The following is a 23,863-nucleotide window of genomic DNA, read 5'->3' on the forward strand; positions in this document are numbered from 1 at the left end:
AAACTTATGGTCAAATCGGGGAAACTCTGCACAGAAACTTTGGCGAATGTTACAATTTATATAATTTTATTATTGTAAGCTTTATAAACTTGAAAATTTGTAGGCGATGTTTTGGTTACGCTACACGTTTGTTTCGGCTCTAGTTATCAAGATGTATGTTGATGGCATATTATGTTAATACAAACATAGCTGCACTTCACCTTTCTATCGAGCGCTTGTTTCTTTACAGAAACAAGCTTTGCATAGCTTATAAAGATAGAAAAAAGTTAAAAGATTATTCGACGTAGTTCGATAAAATGATAACAATGTTTGTACGCGACCATGAGTAAACATTAGCTGGAAATAGAGGCGTGATGATCATATAGATATTTTAAGTTCAATAAAAATGATTATAAAAAGAATATTGTTGTTCCGCCCCTACCCCCATACAGAGATACGTTTTCACACAATAGCTTAGGTCTGCAATAACGGTGTCATGTTGACATATTTGCAATGGTATTTTCGTACCTTAGGGTTTGAAATGCGCGCGAACAGTCACTCAATAGTTAACCCCATAGACAGTAGCTCCACACGTGTTTCGTTTACCGTTTGATCAAATCATAAACGATATACTGGAACACACTCTTAACTTCAATTTTCAAAGATTTATTACACCCCGCCATAGGCGGAGGGATATTGTTTTGGCGTTGTCCGTCCGTCCGTCCTTCCGTCCGTCCGGCACTTTTGTGTCCGGAGCCATATCTTGGAAGTGCTTTGGCAGATTTCATTGAAACTTGGTATGAGTATATATATAGATAAGAGGATGATGCACGCCAAATGGCATTGTACACCATTGGATAATAACGGAGTTATGACCCTTTGCATTTTCAAAAAATGCTTTTTTGGTGTGTCCGGAGCCATGTCTTGTGTCCTGAAGTATAATGGAGGGGGATATAAATTCAACGAATTTGTTTGTTTTCTTAATATTACGATTGATACGAAATATGAGTAATGGAATAAGTTTCTTTTTTCGTTTTATAACAAGCGCGACAATATACGCCATAAAGGAATCAGTTTGGTTTTACGTAGTTCGTTTTTTGTTGTAGGGATTTGAATATTGGAATACTAAATAATGTGAGTTTCGTGCTTCCTTAACCCATTTATGCCTAGCGTCTAGAAAAAAGGCATTGGCAAACATCCGATGTATAAGGATGGGAGAGTCCATTAGGCATAAATGGGTCAAGTAGAATCCAATAGTCTAAGACTATTCTTTATTGTTATGTCTAAGAATATGTACGTGAATACGCACCGGCGTCTCACCTTGCATTGTAGTAGCCCCTGTTGACCCCTGCAAACGGCCTCTCCTCACAGCTGATCCACATGATGTTGATGGAGACGAGGGTGAGCAGGCACGTGATCACGGAGAACTTGAACATGCCGCGAACCTTAAGCTTTAATCGATTACAGATAAAGCCTCCCAGGAACATGCCACCGGCTGCACCGGGTACTGCAGCGGCACCTGCGTCAAACAAGCAGACCAGTATGGAGGAAACTTAAAGTTTAACATTTTTATAAAATTAACAACGTAGTTGTCTTTAGTTTCCAACTGATCTCTAAGCAATTAACTTAACCGAAACAATTTTAGTGAACCTCGTTAAACGCAATTTTAACATGTTTTGTTGACGGATTGTGTATAGAGGCAAACATATTTATTGAAACAATTCAGTTTTCATACTGCACCTAACATTGTACATTTAGGACAAAATAACTAAGGAAAAGACATGGTCGACTGTATAATACGATGAAAAATTATTTACAGTACATTGTATTTGTTGTAAAAAATCAAAATCCATAACTTATACTATTAAAAAAAATAAAGTTTAGGTTATCCAATAACTTTATTATGCATAAACACACTATCATGCAAAAACAAATATCGAAACATTACATATTGCAGTATCTCCGGAACACATAACACAAAATACATCACGCGATCGTATAATTTACCTGTGTATAATGCGGCTAAACTTGACGTTACACCGAACTTATTCTGAATATACTTTGGCACGAATGTCGCAAAGCCGGATGTTAGAACGCCTTCGGTGGCTCCGGCCAACATCGTGAACACAAAAGGAGCGTTCCTTAGCAATGAGCACATGACTTTGGGGAACATTTTGATTGGCAGCCTTTTGTTTTTGCCATGGCCGCCAGACGCATCGTGTTCTCCGTTGTGCATCTGGGAAATCCGAGTTGCTCTTATCGCCTGTGAACCTAGAAATGAAAAAAGTGCAATATAACTAACACATTAACTCACTTCTTATATTGCTACTTAACCCATTTATGCCTAGTGGACTCTCCCATCCTACTTAATTGGATCAATTTATTTCCAAATTTAGGAATGTCCAGTATATTTATTTCTATATTAAGAATATTTCTTACAGAAATTCTTTTAAGAAAACAGCGCAGACCCTGATAAGACGCCGCATCATGCGGCGTCTCATCGGGGTCTTCGCTGTTTGCCAAGGCCTTTTTTTCTAGACGCTAGGCATAAATGGGTTTAGATTTCATTTTTTTATTTTTTAAAATAATAGTTATCAAAACAGTCTTCAGTATAAAAACCGATTCCTAAACGTTTACTGTTTGTCTTATTCTTTCATAAACATATCATGTCCAGATAAACAACGATAAAGCTTATTTTTTATTTAACCCATTTATGCCTGGTGGACTCTCCCATCCTTCTAAATTGGATCAATTTATTTCCAAAATTAGGGATGTCTATATTTAGAATATTTCTTACAGACATTCCTTTAAGCAAACAGCGCAGACCCTGATGAGACGCCGCATGATGCGGCGTCTCATCTGGGTCTACGATGTTTGCCAAGGCCTTTTTTCTAGACGCTAGGCTTAACTGGGTTAATATGACCCAACTTAATTTGTTATAATCTCATTGTTAACCATAACATATATATATTACAGGTTCCGAACATTCTTTCCGATGTGTTCTTGTTTGCCAGAGGACAACTCCGTGCATACGATGTCAGAAGCAACAGTGGACCGATCAACATTCCGCGCTCTGTGAAAATGGGGCTTAATGCATGTGCTTAAAGTGTCGTTCCAGATTAGCCAGTGTAGTCTGCACAAGCTATTGAGGGACGACACTTTCCGCTTTAATGGTATTTTCCATTTAAACTGAGTCATTTTTATAGCGAAAATCTTGTTAAGGCGGAAAGTGTCGCCCATAAGAAGAAAGTGTTAACTGCACAGGCGAATCTGGGACGAACAATGAATTAAACCCCGTTTTCCCTCAGCAAGGCTCATATAATATTATTGACGAATCTCCGCCTTACTTGGCAGTTCTGAGCCGTACAGTGACAACGGCACCACGATCAGCCAGAATGTTGTCATGGTGATAAAGAAGGCCAGCCACCACGCTCCCACCCACCTTGGGTCAGTCTTGTCAATGTTGATACTGACACCAGACCGGAAATGACGACATGTATGAGTAGTTAAGAGTTCTAACAAAAAATGCGTTCAAATAAAGATTTTGATGGAGACACAACTAAAGGGTAAATTGATCGTTACTAGCCGATTAGTTTTAATTAAAACAATTTTGTTAACTTTGATTAATGGCGGTATTAGTGTCTGAACGTTTCACTTGCTAAACTAATCAAGAGCAATAGATGTGTTTGTCAGAAACACAATGCCCCCTTCTGCGCCACTCTGAAGCCATATATTTGACCTTTGACCTTGAAGGAGAATTTTGACCTTGACCTTTCACCACTCAAAATGTGCAGCTCGATGAGATACAAATGCTTGCCAAATATCAAGTTGCTATCTTCAATATTGCAAAACCTATGACCAATGTTAAAGTTTTTGGACGGACGGACGGGATGACTGACGGACGGACGGACAGACGAACTGACGGACAATTCAAAAACTATTTGCCAACCTTCGGGGCATACAAATGTATTTAATTCTGACAATAAATATGCATAGGGCGATTGTGATGGTATTTAGTTCATTATGCATATCTACTACATGTACCTACAGCTGACCATGGACAGAGCACATCATTATTAGTCCCCTTTGACAGCATAATGCAAATTTCCTGTCTGTCACCTCATATTATGACCACAAAGACATATTTAAAGTTGAATGTCTGTAAAAGTTCTCTGTTATATGTTAACGTTAAGCTTAAAATGTAAAAATGTAGAACAAGTGATGTAAACTAAACAAGCAACAAGATTTTCAACTTTTATCAATGGATTAAGTTGTATTAAATTCTAATAATTTAATTTGAAAGCATGGTCTGCATTTAAGCTACCAACAAACTTACAAAACTGAACCTTCATAAAAACTCGAGCAATTCATCGGCAACCGTTTTTCTATGTATAGTAACAATGAGCTTGATCCAATCGGCCCAAACTGCAATCCCATCGTAGGTCTTTGTCAGTGTACAGGATCACGTGACTACCGGTATGTGGGAACCGGTAAGTGGGGATTTTTTTAATAACTTCTTAAAACAATTTTTCATTAGAATTTCAACTAGCGCATAGAAGACAGATTTTATGCTGCCTATGGCAATGTGAAATACATCATAATTACTTTATTTAATAAGAATGTGTTCTTGTTCAAAAATTCTATGTGCACTGCATTTATTTATACGGTTTTCCACAACGTGAACATTTGTCACCGATTTCACACGTATTGGAGGATGTATTCCTATACCTTAACCCATTTATGCCTAGTGGACTCTCCCATCCTTCTAAATTGGATCAATTTATGTCCAAAATTAGGTATGTCTAGTAAATTTATTTCTATATTTAGAATATTTCTTACAGAAAGTCCTTTAAGCAAACAGCACAGACCCTGATGAGACGCCGCATCATGCGGCTTTCATCTGGGTCTACGCTGTTTGCCAAGGCCTTCTTCCTAGACGCTAGGCATACATGTGTTAAGATATCAGCACAAACTGCAAGAAAAGGTCTTTCATGCACTAAATATTTTGCAAATGAATTTCAATAACCTGAGATATTTGCAAAAATAAAGTTCTTAACGGTGTGTTTACATTCTGCCCAGCCCGTGTGTACACCCCTGAAAACCCCGTTAATTATGCACTCTGATGTTAGCTACCCACAAACAAAACTAGAGCATTGTCACAGAACAGACGTGACGAATACCCGCACATGCCGCATTGACACATAATATTTTGCATGTCGTCTTCACAAAAAACAGCGGAGACCATGCTCAATTTTTAAAACGCACTAAGTGACCCCTTGACCTAGTTTTTGACCCAGACAGGCCCATGTTCTAACTTGGCCTTAAGATCATCTCCATAAAACTTCTGACCAAGTTTGGTGAAGATCGGATGTAAACTACTTGAATTAGAGAGCGGACACCATGCTGAATGTTAAAAAACGCACTAAGTGACCCCGTGACCTAGTTTTAGGCCCGGAATGGCCCATTTTCGAACTTTTTTTTTTTTTTTTTTTTTTTTTTTTTTTTTTTTTTGTTATTCCATTTTTTATTTCCATCGTAATATTTTTATTACATAATTTCAGAACATATACTGTATGAAATACATAGTTTTTAATATATTTGTTTCACATTTTTCTCGATATAATTATGATACAAAGCATCAGTGAAGACTATGGTTGGTGTGAATAAATATGTTTTAAGTTTCACCAACATGGAATAGAATCACAAAGTTACATAAATATATGGATAGAAAAAAAAACAAACTAAAAATTAAAAAAAAAGGAAAGTGTATGTTGCTTTTGGGTAGGTGTACCTATGTTACAAATGTCCAGTGAGTATAAAATATATGTAATTTATTTTGTGTTGTCGCTATTAATTCCTCGAGTTTAATTCGATTATTAAAAAAAGATACAAAAGCATCTATTTGCGGTGTTGCTTTTTCCTGTTTGCATTTAAAGATAAAGTATTTAGCCAATAATATTACGGAGTTTATAACGTGTGCATTTTTGGAGTCAGCTATGGTGAAATTACAGAATGATATTTTTGCAAAATTTAGTTCAATGTTTTCTAACCTGTTTGATTTGTTGTCAATAAAGTTTTTGATATCCATCCAAAATTTTTGAATGAGATGACAATCCCAGAATACATGAATATTCGTTTCTGAGTACATATTACAAAAATCGCATAAGGTTGACGGAACAAGATTGCATTTATGTAGGTAAGTGTTGTTTGGTAAAATGTGCATGAGATATTTATATTGGAAATTTCTAAGTTTGGTGTCAATAGTTAATTTAACTGATTGACTGAAGATAGTTCTTTGATTAATTTCTGGATTATTAAGCGTGTCTTTCCATTTGTCAAATTGTTTGAACTTTTCAGGTTTGTGTTTTAGTAAAAGAGATTTATAAACTAGTTTGCAAGCTTTTGTATGTTCTGTTATTTTGTTAAGCATGTATTCCGGGGTGGTATAAATGATATCGTTTACTTTTAGTTTATTTTTCCAATCGACGGGTATGCTTTTGACAATTTGATGGTATTTTATAAAATCTGCTTTATCTATTTCATAAAGAATTACTATATCTTGGAAACTGTAAAATTCTCTTTTTCTAAAATCATATATATGTTCAATATATTGAATACCTCTTTCGAACCATGTTTTAATAAAAAAAGTTTTATTTTCGTTTTTTATAAATGTATTATTCCAGATAATTTGCTTTTGTATTGGGATTTCATTTTTTTCTAATGAGACACTGAGCCATCCACAGAGGATGTTTTTTAAGAATTCGGATTTGATGTTAAGGTCTCTAACATCTTTTTCATGGTAATTTGATTTGAAAATTAACATTCCTCCATAGTTGTTTAGCATATTGGTATATATTCTAATCAGTTTTGAGTCGGGTTGAAATATAAATCTTTTCACCCAACTGGCTTTGAGGGATGTTAAGAATAGGTCAATGTCTAACATTTTTAAACCACCATCGGCATAATCTTGTATGATCTGCTTTCTGGCAATTTTATCAGGTTTTTCATCCCACAGAAATTTGAAACATAGTGTATTTATTTTTGAAATGATTTCTTGGGATGGATTTGGTAAAACTGTAAATGGATATACAAGCTTGGGTATTGCAAAGTTTTTTAAAACTGTGATTTTTCCAATTAACGATAGTTTCCACCGTTTCCATTTATTCAAACAAGTTTCAAAAGCATGAATTTTTTCAGGAAAATTTAATAACATTATTTCTGTTGGTTCGTTACTAAATTCTATCCCTAAAGTTGAGGCGTGTTTAGAGTTCCAAATGAATTGTTTATGTTTGCAAAACTCGATTGGGTTATTTTTGAATGCCCCTATTTTAAGTATTTTACATTTCTGTCTGTTTAATGTAAGTCCGGATATTTCTGCAAAATCTTCTATGATTTTTATTAATGTTTCGAACGATGTACGAGAACCGTCTAGTATGAAAGAAGCGTCATCAGCAAAAAGTGACTGTTTTAGTTCTACATTATTAATTTTTATTCCTTTTACTTCTGTGTTAAGTTCTATGTCTATCGACATTAATTCAATGCAGATAATAAAAAGGTACGGCGATAAAGGACATCCTTGCCTCACCCCTCTTTTGATACAGAAAAACTCCGAAAAATGTCCATTATTTGTAACACGCGATGTTGCATCTTTATAGAATAACTTAACCCACTGTAAAGTGTGTTCGCTAAAACCGAAATGGCGCAGGCATTTAAACATAAATTCATGATCAAGACTGTCGAAGGCTTTATTAAAATCAGAAAAAAATATTAGGCCGGTTTCGTTAGATTCATCAATTCGTTCAATAATTTCTTGTAAAAGTCTTACATTTTCGCCAATGTACCTCCCTTTGATAAAGCCGGTTTGGTTTGTACTAATTATGTGATTTAAGAAAGGTTTTATGCGATTGGCAATGGCTTTTGTAGCTATTTTGTAATCCACATTAAGAAGTGAGACAGGCCTCCAGTTATCGATCAAAAGGGTGTCTTTTCCGGTCTTGGGTAGTAAAGTAATTATGCTTTGTTTTTGCAGTTCTGTAAGGTTATTTGTGTCTAAAGAGTAATTAAGAGAATTAACAACATATTCCTTAATATCTGTCCAAAATATTTTATAAAATTCTGCAGAGATACCATCAGATCCTGGACTTTTATTGTTCTTCATGTCTAACAATGCTTTAGCGCATTCATGCTGTGATAGATACTTTTGTTCATTTTGCGTTTGTTCTGGACTTATCTTATTGCCTATATTCGTAAAGAAACGTTCATAATTGTTTTTTTCTATATTGGTGTCCTTTTTATAAAGATCTTTATAAAAGTTTGCTGTGTGATTTAGTATGTCTTTTTGGTCTTGTATTATGCTATTATTTTTAGTTTTGAGTTGTTGTATACTTTTGGCTTCTGCTCGTTTTTTTTCCAGATTTGCAAAATATTTTGTGTTTTTTTCGGAGCCTTCAATCCACTGTGCCTTAGCTCGTAGCAGTATTCCTTTTATATTATTTTCAATTAGATTATTTAATTCACTTTTTGAGTCGATCAGTTGTTTGCATTTATCTAAATCATTGCTATTTATTATTAGTTGTTGTTCTAGCTCTGTAATTTTCGATTTAAGTGTTTCTTCCTGTTCCTTTTTCTTCTTATTTATTTTGCTGGCATATTTAATTGTCTCGTCTCGAATGCTTCCTTTAATTATTTCCCACAAAGTATTTGGATTAGCTTCGCGATTGATGTTTGCGATTTCCGATATAGACGCCCGGATACAACTTTGATATTCTTGTTCCAATAAATATGAATTATTTATTTTAAAGTATCCTGGACCTCTGCAATATACATGTAGATTTAATTTAATTGATATTATTGAGTGGTCCGATTTGAACCCTGTGGAAATGTTGCAATCTGCGAGACAATTTACAATGTCCTGAGATATTAAAAAATAATCTAAGCGACAAAATATAGGCGGTCGAGTGTTTGAATGCCATGTGTAAACTTTTTTATGTGGATTTTTTAAACGCCATATATCACATAGGTCATTGTTTTCTATTATTTCTTTTATTTTTTCGTTACATTTTTTATTTGTATCTGATCGACCGTTTAGTTTATCTAACTTATAGTTAATAACAGTGTTAAAATCCCCACCAAGGATTAGTGAATGATCATTATATTTCTGTATATGTATATCCAAAGTGTTAAAAAAATCCGTATTATCCGTGTTTGGACCATAAATATTAAACAAAACAATTAGTTTCCCTTGTATTTCTATTTTCAATAATTGTAGCCTGCCTATTATAATTTCCTCATATTCTAAAATGTTATATTTAAAGTCTAAATCTTTCTTGATAAAAATGCCAATGCCTAGAGAGTTAGAACTATTTCCGCTCAAGAAAAGGTCTCCTCCCCATTGATTACCCCAAGGTGTGTTATCTACATCTGCGTTACAGTGTAGTTCTTGAAGAAAGCATATTTTAAATTTGTTTTCCTTAAGCCATTGAAACATAATGGTACGTTTTGCTGATGATGCTAACCCTTTTGTGTTATAACTACATATTTCGACTGTCATTTAAAAAAAAAATGTATTCGTCGTTCTCATCTTTTCAACGACACTGTGTTATAAGTATTTGTAACTCGACCCTTAAAATAAAAGTTTTGGTTACATCCCGAAAAGCAACAGGTACACATGATAAATAAAACTGTTTACAATAACAAAAAGGGAAGGGTTTTGCCATAAAAAATATATATATATACAAAAATTGTATAACAGACACATTCAATAAACATATGAACTAATACACTCGGACTAAACTAAATAAACTAATTAGAGCGAGTATGTGTGTGCGCGTGCGTTTGTGCGTGCGTGCGTGCGTGCGTGTGTGTGTGCATGTGTATGTGCGTGTGTATGCTTTTGTGTCCGTGTTCTTATGTGCAAGTGTGCTGAACTTAATATCTAAGAACAGTCCCGTTAATTTTAGCCCCCTAGTGGAAGCTAGATTGCCAAACAGTTACAGAAAAAGCATTATTTAACCTTGTGTATTTATTTAAAGCTGCCCCTGTTTGGTCGTCTAAAACACGAGAACAAAAGTTTAGACAGCCATTATGGCAAATTATAAGAAGATGTGTCTATGTATGCTACAAAACAGTTTTAGCGTGTATGCGTCTTGTGCGCGTGTGCGTGTGTGAGTGTGTGTGTGTTTGACTCCTCTTATCATAACATGCATACACACAATTCTATTCCTCATCTCCAAAAATATCTTATTTATCTTGTAATGTTTCACTTCATAAAACATTTCATATTTAAATTGAACTCGAAAAACTGTAGATCCATATAAAAATAATCTTCAAAAAAGAACAAAAAACAAACAAACAATATTGTGTTATAACAATCACAAGTAAAATAAAACATATACAAGACGAGACAGCAAAGAGATGTGCCTATATACAGTCCTTAAATATTCACAAAGTCTGAGTAATACATTCGCTTCAGATATAGTAAAGCTATTTTTAGGGGAAAAAAAAACAAAAAAAAAACAACAACTGCTAACAATACAATCTTAATCGGATTACTCGTTAAACTTTAGAAGGTACACATTTTAAGCGGTTTTAGTTATATATATGTAGTACACATTTATTCTGACCTATGCACTGCAAATACCAAGATCTATAACAAAGTATCTAGTTTTTCTAAAAGAAAACAAATGTTATTAAAAACAGCAGCAACAACATTTATACATACATTAGACGTTTTCATATCTTAAGTATTTCTATATCATAATCACAAACTTGTGCATTTACTTTTTACAATAAAGGCGACAATTACGAATGAAGAAAGACATCAACATATTTACTAAAATAACGTGTTGCAGTTGAGAGTTGGTCTTTTTCATTTATAAAAGTATGCGTACTCTCTTTGTGCGTGCGTGCGTGCGTTTGTGCGTGCGTGCATGTGTGCGTGTGTGTGTGCGTGCGTGTGTGTATGTGTGTGTGTGTGTGTGTGTGCGTGCGCGCGCGCGTGCGTGCGTGCGTGCGTGCGTGCGTGCGTGTGTGTGTGTGAGTGTGTGTGTGTGTGTGTGTGTGTGTGTGTGTGTGTGTGTGTGTGTGTGTGTGTGTGTGTGTGTGTGTGTGTGTGTGTGTGTGTGTGTGTGTGTGTGCGAGTGTGTGCGCGTGTGTGTGTGTGTGTGTGTGTGTGTGTGCGTGCGTGCGTGCGTGTGTGTGTGTGTGTGTGTGTGTGCGTGTGCGTGTATGCCTTTGTGTCTGTGTTCTTATGTGCAAGTGTGCTGAACTATTTATCTCTAAGAACAGTGCCGTTAATTTTAGCCACCTAGTGGAAGCTAGATTGCTTTAACGGTTACAGAAAAAACATTATTTAACCTTGTATATTTATTTTAAGCTGCCACTGTTTGGCCGTCTAAAACACGAAAACAAAAGTTTAGACAGCCATAATGGCAAGTTATAAGAAGATGTGTCTATGTATGCTACAAAACAGTTTTTAGCGTTTATGCGTCTTGTGTGCGTGTGCATGTGTGAGTGTGCGTGTTTGACTCCTCTTATCATAACATGCATACACACAATTATGTTTTTCATCTCCAAAAATATCTTATTTATCTTATAATGTTTCACTTCATAAAACATTTCAAATTTAAATTGGACTCGAAAAACTGTAGATCCACATAAAAATAATCTTTAAAAAAAACAAACAAAACAAACAAACAATATTGTGTTATAACAATCACAATTAAAATAAAACACATACAAAACGAGACAGCAAAGACGTGTGCCTATATATAGTCCTTAAATATTCACAAAGTCTGAGTTGATACATTCGCTTCAGATATAGTTAAGCTATTTTTAGGAAAAAAAAACAAAAAAAAAGCAAACAACAACTGCTAACAATACAATCTTAATCGGATTGCTCGTTAAACTTTTAAAGGTACACATTTTAAGCGGGTTTAGTTATATATATGTAGTACACATTTATTCTGACCGATGCTCTGCAAATAACAAAATCTATTTGAAATATATAGTTTTTCTAAAAGAAAACAAATGTTATTAACAACCGCAGCAACAACATTTATACATGCATTAGAAGTTTTTATATCTTAAGTATTTCTATATCATAATCACAAACTTGTGCATTTACTTTTTACAATAAAAGCAACAATTACAAATGAAGAAAGGCATCAACAAATTTACTAAAATAACATGTTGCAGTTAAGAGTTGGTCTATTTTATTTATAAAAGCATGCGTTCTCTCTGATTTTCTCATTTTTTAAACCGATGGCTCGTTTAAATGGTTTGTTGCTCAAGTTATAAAAAAAACAAAACGATTAGATGATCATTATCACGAATGTATGTCCTTTATGTGGTCATTTATGTGTTTGGTATGTTAAGCTAGATACAAATGATTAAACGATATATTAATTATTTATATAAAATATAAACACCTGCTTAACAAATAAGTTTAAATAATTTAAGTAGCCCAAACTATGTTATAAATATTTAATTGCTTCTTAATTCTATAGTATTTATCACCGCACTGTCAAAACTAACGTCTCTGCTTCGGGAAGTTTCCTCGTGGTTTCCGTGGTTTGTTTAATTTACCTGTGGTTGCAAGATCCCCCGAAAACAAACACACTGTGTTTCTGATAGTGTATAAAAAAGAAAAGGTTCTGTTAACACTTTGCGTTCTCAGTTTGGCCAGGGAAGGTCCAACCAGAAACGATATTGTTCTGTGTTGACTTTGTGTGTCTGTTCATTGACATCCCTGTAAAAGATGGCTCCCTCACGTGTCCATGTTGATTTGACAATGTCTGACTGCTTCCTTCTTACACTTGCGAAGACTTCCGCGTTGAGCTTGGTCAGATGGTCATTTACGTAGACTGGTTGTGCTTTCTTGCGTAGTAGTTTCGCCGCCTGCATAATTTGGTGCCTTCTCATTCGGGAAACCATCTTTACTATTATAGGCCTTTTTTTCTGTCGCTGAAAAGGACCAATCCGATGACTTATGTCGATGTCAATCTTTGATAAATTCAAATCTGGAATGTGGGCGTTCAGAGTGTTTATCACCTTTTCTGTCGTTTCTATATAATTCTCTCTTTCGCTGTCTTCTATCCCCTCTATCCGTATGTTGTTCCTTCTGCTATATTGCTCAAGTTCATTTATGTGGAGTTGGTTTGCATACTCGTTGTTTTTCAAGGCTTTTTTTAGGCGTTCATTTTCTTCTTTTTGTTCTTGTAGCTCCCCACGTAAGTCGTCTATTTGTTTGGTCTTCTTGTTGTTTTCAATGTCATTATCAAACAGTTCTCCCTCCATTTTATCTAATCTTTGTATAAATGTACTAAACAGTTCTTCCTTCAGCTGAATGACTATCTCTTTAACTAGATCCTTAAGTTCTTTGCTGTCCTTGGTAATGACGTTTTTCAGTTTTTCATTAATGCTTTTTAGTTCTGTAGCAATTTCTATGTCTGTATCGTCGTCATCGCTTTTAACTTTATTAACGTTCTTCTGTTTCTTTTTCTTTTGCCTTACACTTACTTGCTCACACATGCTATTGTCACTCACGCTGCTCACATTGTCTCTGGTTCTTTTATCACCGGCTTTCACGTCTTTACTGTCCTTTTCCATGTCTGTAGTGTTTTTCTTTTTGAATTATGAATAAAATATTTAGTTTACTGCATAAAAATTGCTTTCTGGTTCAAACTCCGACTGTTGTTCACATAAATCGTTTATATCAGTAACTAAGGCATACTTGTTTTGAGTAGTATATTTTGAATATCAACGTGTGATTGTTTACATAGTTCACCTCGTGAATCACATGAATCGCATGTCCGTGAAATTTACAATGGCGTCGCCCATTCCTCGTGATTACTTTATTTCATTTTTAAAGTTTGACGTTTTCTATCAATATTAATTGCTTTATTGATAAAAGAGGATAAATAAGTTGTTTACCCGCTATTTATGTCCATATATTTCACACTTTTTCTGTCAAACTATTATTCCAAACTGATTCTAAAACACATTTTACACCAGCGATGTAATCCACGTCTTCACGTGTTCAATGTCAAGTCGAACTTGTGCTAGAGATCATTTAGATAAAACTTGTGACCAAATTTGGTGAGGATTGGATGAAAACTACTTGAATTAGAGAGCGGACAACATGGTGAGGTTTAAAACGCACTAAGATACCCCGTGACCTAGTTTTTGACCCGGCATGACACATATTCAAACTTGACCTAGACATCATCTAGATACAACTTCTGACCACGTTTAGTGAAGATTGGATAAAAACTTCTTGAATTAGAGAGCGGACAACATTGTGATGTTTAAAACGCACTAAGTAACCCCGTGACCTTGTTTTTGACCCAGCATGACCCATATTCAAACTTGCCCTAGACATTATCAAGATACAACTTCTGACCAATTTTGGTGAAGATTGGATAAAAACTACTTGAATTACAGAGCGGACAACATGGTGAGGTTTAAAACACACTATGTGACCCAGTGACCTAGTTTTTGACCCGGCATGGCCCATGTTCGAACTTGACCTACACATCATTTAGTAACAACTTCTGACCAAGTGTGGTGAAGATCGGATTTAATTTACTTGAAATAGAGAGCGGACACCATGCTCAATGAGTAAAACGTACTAAGTGACCCTGAGACCTAGTTTTTGATCTGGCATGGCACATGTTCGAACTTGGCCTTCAGATCATCTAGATAAAACTTCTTACCAAGTTTGGTGAAGATCGGATGAAAACTACTTGAATAAGAGAGAGGACACCATGCTGAATGTTAAAAAACGCTCTGAGTGACCCCGTGACATAGTTTTTGACCCGGCAAGGCCCATGTTCGAACTTGGCCTTAAGATCAACTAGATACAACTTCTGACCAAGTTTGGTGAAGATATGATGAAAACTACTTGAATTAGAGAGCGGACAACATGCTCAATGTTTAAAACGCACTAAGTGACCCCGTGACTTAGTTTTTGACCCGGCAAGGCCCATGTTTGAACTAGGCCTTCTAGATACAACTTCTGACCAAGTTTGGTGAAGATCGGATGAAAACTACTTTAATTAGAGAGCAGACAACATGCTGAATGTTTAAAACGCACTAAGTGACCCCGTGACCTAGTTTTTGACCCGGCAAGGCCAATGTTCGAACTTGGCTTAGACATCATGTAGATACAACTTCTGACCAAGTTTGGTGAAGATCGGATGAAAACTACTTGAATTATAGAGCGGACACTTAATACGGACCGACAGACCGACCGACCGACAAGTTCACTCCTATATGCCTCCCTAAACTTCGTTTGTGGGGGTATAATTAGCAGACAATACCTCTAGCAAAACTAGTTTTTGTAATAACAGTGACCCCACAAGCTTCAAATGCAATCCATCGCTAGACAAGCTTCTAACCTAAATACGCAAAAATAAGCTCATTATTTACATACTAAATGAAGAAATCTAGTGCAAACGTTGCATCTATCTAAACAACAATGACCTTGACCATTAACTAGAGGTCTCATGATGTTATCCAACGTTACCATCGCCTTAGCTGGACATACATGACGTTGTGAACTTACGTGCTCATGTCCACTTTGTCGAAGTCGACGTAAATATCGAGAAACTGACCCCCGACGATATACCCTAGCCCGGGTCCTAAAGACGCAAAGCCGTATAATATACCTTCAAAAGAAAAAAAAACGATCGTGATTCATCGACAATCTCCGGGATCCTTCGTATTGATGTATGCAATACATTTTTATTTTCTGATGATCCTACGGTGGCATAAAGGGCACATACGAAATGTTTTATTTAACGGTCTCTATTACGTGCGCACGCGATAGCTATGACGTGCGCACGCGATAGCTATAACGTGCGCACGTCATAGCTGACCAATCAGAAAAGGTATCAGATCAGAACAGGTAGCGCGTGCGAAAGCAATAATTGACCAATGAAACTTTTCGAAATGTCAGCCATTTTGTACATAGCGCACTGAGCACATGGTGTGTTTTTATATCGAATTATATCTTAATAATCACTTGAAATTAGATTGCAATCCCTTATGAAACAAATCACAAAATATGTCCATGTTTTGATAATAAATGGCTTATTTGATACCTTTTCTAACTGGTCAGCTATCGCGTGCACACGTCATAGCTATCGCGTGCGCACGTCATAGCTGTATTGTGCGCACGTAATAGCTATCGCGTGCGCACGTCATAGCTATCGCGTGCGCACGTCATAGAGACCCTTTTATGCCACCGTATGATCCAGAGTGAACGAAACACGTTAAATAAATGGTGCACACTCTCTACCGAGTTATTCATATGTATAAATATATATATACGGGTATAACAAAAATATTGTGATGATTAAACAAACGCATTCATGATAGACATCAAAAGCCTCGGATTATTGGTTCTTCCCAAGTAATTGACTCGGCAGCGAATCCATTCGACTCAGCCCTTCGCCATAGAAAAGTGTTCATTAACTCTGTGGTAAACGGTGGATATGTGTTTGTTTCGCTTCGGAAACCGTTAATATTTATCCAGCTGCTACTTAGCAGTTGTAAAAATGACAAAAATGAAAAATATCGTTTCATGATTCATAAAAGTATTGAAAAAGTAATTGTTACATGGACACGATGGACCTGCCTGAAGTAACGCTATTTACTCTTTCACTTAATTAAAATTAATTTCAAAAGCGTCTCAAGACGAGTACAGCTACATGTATTTATAACTGTTTGGTCGTGGTTGTGAACAAACTTCCACTTCAAAGAAGTAACTCATTGTCTAATTTTAGATGGGCTCTCCCAAAACAGTTGTTTAGTGCGCTATTATTTAGAGTATTTTTTATAATATGAAGCCTCCCTTAAATGACTGATTAAAGTATTCTTGAGATGATAGGCTTTTTGCCATCATTTATTATTGTGTCATTTTCTGTAAAGTAACAGCTTTTATTGCCTCATTTTCAAGCGATGTTATAAGCTTATTACACACAATTCTTTACTTACTAAAAAATTACGTTGATATATTGCTGATATGGAAAAAGGCAAGGCACAAACAAAACGTGTTGGGGACGATTGTTCTCTGTTATCCGTCGGCGTGTAGAAGGGGGGTGTAAATGCCAAGTTTGATTCAATATTCAAAAAGCAGTGTTTGAAAAATCCAATTAAATAATATTCTTCATTCTTAGAATCAAGTCTAAGAATCGGTTGGTGAATACGGGCCAATGTTGCTACTGAACTCGTACCCAGGTATAGCGGTGATTTGGTTGCCTCCACGCTGTCATCCAGCAGACCCACCCCGACCGTGTACAGGATACAGCCACCCACACCGTGCAGGATCATCCCCGTCATGAACACGCCCAGGTAGTTACTAAGTCCCGTTTCCTCACATGCCTCCGTCACATTTGCACCTGCAATATTTGTTGTTTTTCAAAAATGTATTAGCCGCGATTTGGGAAAACGGGGTTAAATGCATGTGCTAAAATTGTCGTCCCAGATCCAGGACGACAATTTCCGCTTTTATGGTATTTTTCGTTTATATGAATTGTTTTCAAAGCGAAAATCAAGTTTAAGCGGAGAGTGTCGTCCCTGATAAGCCTGTGCAAACTGTATACGCTAATTTGGATCGACTCTTAACTCCCATGCACTAAGCCCCTTTTTCTCAGAGCGGGGCAAATATTTTATTAATCCTATTTTATTTGAAGAATCTGATTGGCCCAGAGCAGGGTATGCTTGAGTCACAGAATACTACGATTTCACAGCACATGGATAAGATATCACACTGCGCAAGAAAATATAGAATAATATTTCCGCGTTTGAAAATTAGGTCAACTTTGTTCAATCACTGTCGTCATGTTTGCTACTTATGCATTGCAGTGTATAATATTGATACCGCGTTTCTACCTTTTTTGTGATTGTTACGGGGTTTTGAGACTTACACGTGACTATTTATTCTAACGTTGTTAACGTTAAGTCGGTCGTGCGAATTGACGTCGCATACATTTATTTTAAAAGCAGAACTATTTAACGTAATGAGTTTTCCGCAATCCACTAACAATTGCGCTACCGATATATTTTTAAAAACTGATGCTGTTAAAAATAAGCTCTTCATTGTTTTAATATAAATAAGTAGAATATTATGTATGAATTGATTTCATTTAAATTGCAAGATTATCGGTACTCAAGTTCTCGCGTAGCAAAATTTCACCAAAGAGGACTGTAAGATGTGTGTCCACCTACCTTTGTTGCACGTGGTGCCCACAACGCCCTGTCCGTAGTCATAGAGACCGGTGGTGAAGTGCGGAATCGCCATGGTTAGCGACCCCAGCCCCATCACGAACGCGGCCCCGGACAACCAACGTGCCTTGTACCGCCCCGAACCTGCAGCGCATGCATACTAGGTCAATACATTGAAAGAAAGCGTTTTCCAAATTTTCAAAACTACAGCACATTCGTAATAAATCGTAATAATTCAATACATTGGTGCAAAGCGTTTTCATAATTTTCGTAAATTCTATCTTCAACTGTTAATTGTTTATGTAACATCCCTTTTTTTTTAAATAAAACGTTAACCAAACACATCTATTTGGCGATTCCTCCAAGAAAATATGAATGGCGAGACATACTTGTATTGTTATTCCATTATCACGTTAATATTGCTCAGCATTTCATTTCAGTATAGTACTGCCTTACAATCACCGTGCATGGTTCTTTGAAACATCGTATTTAGGCAGACTTGAAGTGGAAGAACGCATATCTAGTGTTTTAAAACCTAGCAACCACAAGAAAATGTTCTTTATGTAACCTCATGTTTTTTGGCGAAATAGTTTTAAATCACGATACACGTATCTTCCACTCAAATAATGCGTATATACGATAAAATGATATCCAATAATAAAAGCCACGACCGTTGGAACTTACCGACAAAGCTGATAACGACTCCGAAGATGGCTGCCGCGAAGTCGTATGCGCTGGAGATCAAACCGGACCTGGAGCTGGGCAGCCGGAAGCGCCGCTCCAAGGACTGCGTGTTCACGTTGTTGATGCCGTTCACAACAAACCCTGGGATTTAAACTTATTTTTAGGCCCAAACACATGTATCTTTTATTCGACGGATTTCTGAGCGAAAAAAGTATATTATTGCGTTTTTATTTAATTAATTTAATTAATAGCGAGCGAAGGAAATCCATATTTATTGAACATTTCTGACAAACGCATTCAACGCTTCATATATTGCCAATAATTTCCTCTTAATGAGATTTTCCATTAACTTGTTTTTATTTCAGTAAATATTTCTTTCTTTGTTTTAGTTGTAAATATTTGTGTCTGTTCCCACTTATGTATTTTACAATAAAGGAATATTTTAGTTCCGCAACAAGTTCTGCCGATTTTAATAACTGGATGTCAATCGTAAACAATATTAGCCGACCAGCCACAACCCTTCAGTCCATTCAATAAAATGGCAGAAGATTTGAGAATCAGTTTTATATATAATTTCGTCAGTTGTGTGCACTTTAAACAGTTTTTATATGCTTCACATCGCAAATCCACTCGCCATCTATACATGGTACCTACTTGGGGGGAATAGTAACAGCCTGAATGAAAATGACATGGGTGCGGAGTAACTTTGATTGATACTTAGACGCAATTAGCAGCAAATGGCTGAGCAGCATTATTATTAACAATGGATTTTTTTTTCAAACAGTTTTAACATCGAACGAGGGGTAAGACAAGGATGCCCACTTTCATCCTCGCTATTTATTATATGCATCGAGTATCTATCACACTATATCCAATCAAATAAACATATCAAAGGAATATCGCTAGAACCTGACGACGAAATTAAACAGTCCCTATTTGCTGACGATGCAACCTATTTTTTAAATGACAATAGTGACTCATTCAATAACCTTATAGAATCGCTAACCCTTTATGGAACGGCATCAGGTCTAAAACTAAACATAAGTAAATGCACTGTGCTACGAGTAGGTAAATTTGAAAAAAGTAATATTCAACTTAAAAAAGAAATGAAATTCCACTGGACATCAGATGAAGCAACAACGTTAGGAATAACCTTTACAAACAATGAAAATAAAACAGTTCTAAATAACATATTGCCTAAATTACAAAAAAATAAAAATTGTTTAAAATCATGGCAGCATCATAAACTTACACTGATCGGAAAAAAACACTGTGTTGAAAACGTTTGCACTCCCTAAATTAATTTATACACTAACAGTTCTCCCAAACCCACCAACTGATATTATTAAAGATATACAATCAGAAATATTTAAAAAAAAATTCATATGGGACGGTAAACCTGATAACATTAAGCGAAATCAGTTATTTCAATCTGTAGAAAATGGAGGTATCCAATTAACGGACATCGGCTTATTCTTGAATGCAATTAAATGCAGCTGGGTTAAAAGATATCTAGATAATACCAATACAAGTAAATGGAAATTATTCTACCAGGAAATCCTAAAAAAATATGGTGACTCGTTACTTTTTTAATGTAACATCAGCAATACCATTTTGCATGAAATTGCAAACGAAAACATTTTTCTATCTAATTTTTTTTCGGCATGGACTAATGTTACTCATAATCTAGAAACCCAAATCACCAGTAAAACTATTTTATGGAACAATAAAGACAAAACTTCAAACAATAAGACTTTTTTCTAGAAACATTGGTTTGAACAAAACATTAAATATGTCGACCAATTGTACGATTGCAGAATAAAAGACTTTTAATCTTTTGAGAATATATGTTATATATACGGAATACCTTCAGGCAATATCCTAATGTATTACACATTAATTAAAAGCATACCCAAACATATTAAATCTACAATTAATACAAATAACACACCATGTACTCAAACATCATTCACGGAAAACATACTTGCAAAACAAAACAAAACAAACAAAATATTTTACAAACTACAAATTAAACACCCTGCAGAAAACTCCAAGATTCAAAATAAATGGCAAAGCCTTCTTCGAGAACAAGAATTTAATTGGAAACAAATATTTATCATGCCATATAAAACAACTATAAATAGCACACTGAGAAATTTTCAATATAAATATGTCCATAGAATCATAGCTACAAATAAATACCTTTTTAAGTGCAACCTATCCAACACAAATTTATGTGATATATGCAGCGAACAAATTGAAACAATAGAACAACTTTTCTGGGAGTGCAAACATATTCAAATTCTATGGAACCAGTTAACAACATTTCTAGAGAAACAACAATTAAAATTAAAACTGTCTCTCTTAAATATAAGTTTCGGTGTGAATACTTTTAAAATACCAGAAATTAAAAACACTGTGAACCACATTATCATATTCATGAAATATTTTATATTTAGCTTCAAATACAAAAAACAAATACCTACTTTCAACTGTTTTATAAACTATTTAAAATTAAAGATCCAAATTGAAAAAGAAATAGCCCTCAACAACGATAAACTTCATATTTTTGAACAAAAATGGAAACGCATTTATAAACTTTCATAACCCAGTCCAGTTGTCTTCTACCTAACTCTACGCAAATCATCTATATGATTGATTATTACATTTAAACATAATAGCATGCACCACAGGCAACCAAAGCAACAACAAAAAACAGTATATCCTAGCATATCATGTATAATATGTGTTTGACATTATTACTGTTGTATTATACCACTTTTGTTCTTGCTTATGCACATATTTACATTGTATGTTTTATATTGAATAAAAAAAAAGCAAATGGCTGAGCAACACATTAAGAGTACATTTCGTGTTTAAGAAAATACACACAAGCGCACGCACGCACACATGTTGTCCGGTACAATTTGTCTAGTTAACGGAAGTTTAACCACGGTATACAATGCTCCTCAATTTACGTAAGTTTTACTGTACACTGTGTCCCAAATTAACGGAAGTTTTATTGAGCAGTGTGTCCCAATTAACGGAAGTTGTATTGTACAATGTGTTCCACTTAACGGAAATGTTACTGTATCAAACAACACAACATGACAACCTACCTTGACTGACTGTAAACACACACATCACGAATAGCAGAAATTTCGGATTGTTGAACTTTTGCAGCGTCCTGGGTTTGCACGTTCCGTAGCCGCACTTTACGTCCTCCCCCTTGACGTCATCAGTGACAATGACGTCATTACTCCCCGTCGACATTTTCGACTCGTTTATTTCATATTTGTGACCATTGTTTACATGTTTACCTTTCATATTGATAGTATTATGTTAAGAATGTGACTCGTCGTTTCAATGACGACGCAACGAGTTTATTAAGTGATGACGTCACGCAAAGTGCTCTGTATCTGATGTAATACGAAGCCTGAAAATAAACATATTAGACCAACACGTGGCTACATGTGACATGTGTATGTGTTTCGATTTAAGATGTAAACACAATTTAGTTTCTCGTTCTCACGATTTTTCGTTGTGGAAATGACTATCTCGTGTAACTGACACAGTAAATTTATATCAGCCTATTAAAAACACCCGTTAAACAACGTGTATTTAGAGGGAGCTATATTTAATTGGCTAGATATGTCATAACCACGACTTCCGTATCTCTTTCCCACACCTTACTTTACCGTCAACACAAGTTATCTATCTCTTGCCACAAATTACAAATCGTTCCCTTCAGCTAGTTATCGAAACCAAATGTCGTTTCCACGATTTAGTAAGTCTTTCAAACAAATAAAGATATATCTTGGTGACGGCATTAAACAAACATGCACATTTCACATGTGTGCAAACGTAGAAAAGTGTCTTGAGAGAAGACTACGTGGATTTTTTCTATCCCACTTTTCGGCGTAGCTGATTAAGCCAGCTTTTCACATTAAATGACCTTTAGCATAACGCCAGAAAACCCGAACGAATTATCTTGATTTATTCGATTGGCGGATTTAAGGACGATCCCTCAAAACATTGGCAACATTACCACGTCTTTGAAGTATATGATGAAGCACACTTCAGTGTAAGGAGATGCGGACTACCCTCTGGACCAGTAACAATTACGCATTACCGGTAAATTGGTAAGGGTCAGTGCTCATTTAATAACTCTTCACGGGAAGACGGAATATACTGTCAATAAACGCGTTATGTTGATAACACAATATTGCTTTCAATATATCAAATAACGCGAATTTCAAGGAAAGAAATGAAAAGAATCATATCGGTTAATGTATTTTGTCTTGTATTGTGAGACAAAAACCCGTGAAAAGGCCGTGAATTTGTAGATGGTGTGTGAACATCTGTTTTGTAAATTCTATTGTATTGTACGAAATACTGGTTGGCATACATTCGATCCCAAGTGCTAGTATTAAGCGCGAATTACGGCGTTAGTTAAGTCAAACATTCGGTACCCCTCGCAGAATATCATAATCGGACTCGGGAGAAATACGGGTTGAAAGTAGTCCGCCCACGTGATACCATTCTAAGAATGTTACAACAACAAAAACAATAACAACGACGGCGTCCATAATTCCTGTAGAGTTTGTACTTGCTCTGGCTTCAGAGCATAGAAAATCCCCATTTTCATCTTTGCAAAATGTAAACAACTCGCAAAACCGGTCATGTTTGTTTTTACTATGTAATTTTGATTCGCGTAGGCCCGCGTAGGTAGACCGCAATACCGCTTCCGAAATGTGTATTCATACTATCTCCTTCGAGGTACTTATCCGATGTTTGACGGAAAGGGCCGAGAATGTGCGATTGTTAAGTCAAATAGCTAAAGCGGATCTTGCGCTTTTAACTTTTAGCAACTTGTTTGTTGTAAGTTGAAGGCCAGGTGACGACAAATAGAAATAAAAAGCATTATTGGTATTCAATGATACATGCGTTGAAGTTATGTTGTAAACACATG

General features: G+C 35.6%; 1 protein-coding gene across 3 annotated transcripts in view; it reads right to left on the minus strand.

Annotated features, from left to right (window-relative positions):
• The window catches only part of LOC127859048 (solute carrier organic anion transporter family member 4C1-like), a 45,938-nt gene that overhangs the window by 7,109 nt on the left and 14,966 nt on the right, over positions 1 to 23,863 (minus strand). For all 3 annotated transcript variants that reach the window (XM_052396449.1, XM_052396451.1, XM_052396450.1), the window contains exons 2-9: positions 22,011 to 22,327; positions 18,892 to 19,032; positions 18,211 to 18,351; positions 17,217 to 17,381; positions 15,545 to 15,647; positions 3,327 to 3,448; positions 1,987 to 2,250; positions 1,300 to 1,498 (exon numbers count right to left, since the gene is read on the minus strand). In XM_052396449.1, coding sequence (XP_052252409.1) covers positions 1,300 to 1,498; positions 1,987 to 2,250; positions 3,327 to 3,448; positions 15,545 to 15,647; positions 17,217 to 17,381; positions 18,211 to 18,351; positions 18,892 to 19,032; positions 22,011 to 22,218 — 1,343 coding nt within the window. In that variant the 5' untranslated portion in view covers positions 22,219 to 22,327. The remainder of the gene's footprint in view (positions 1 to 1,299; positions 1,499 to 1,986; positions 2,251 to 3,326; positions 3,449 to 15,544; positions 15,648 to 17,216; positions 17,382 to 18,210; positions 18,352 to 18,891; positions 19,033 to 22,010; positions 22,328 to 23,863) is intronic.

The sequence above is a fragment of the Dreissena polymorpha genome, chromosome 14, assembly GCF_020536995.1.
Source record: "Dreissena polymorpha isolate Duluth1 chromosome 14, UMN_Dpol_1.0, whole genome shotgun sequence".
Classification (NCBI taxonomy): Eukaryota; Metazoa; Mollusca; class Bivalvia; order Myida; family Dreissenidae; genus Dreissena; species Dreissena polymorpha.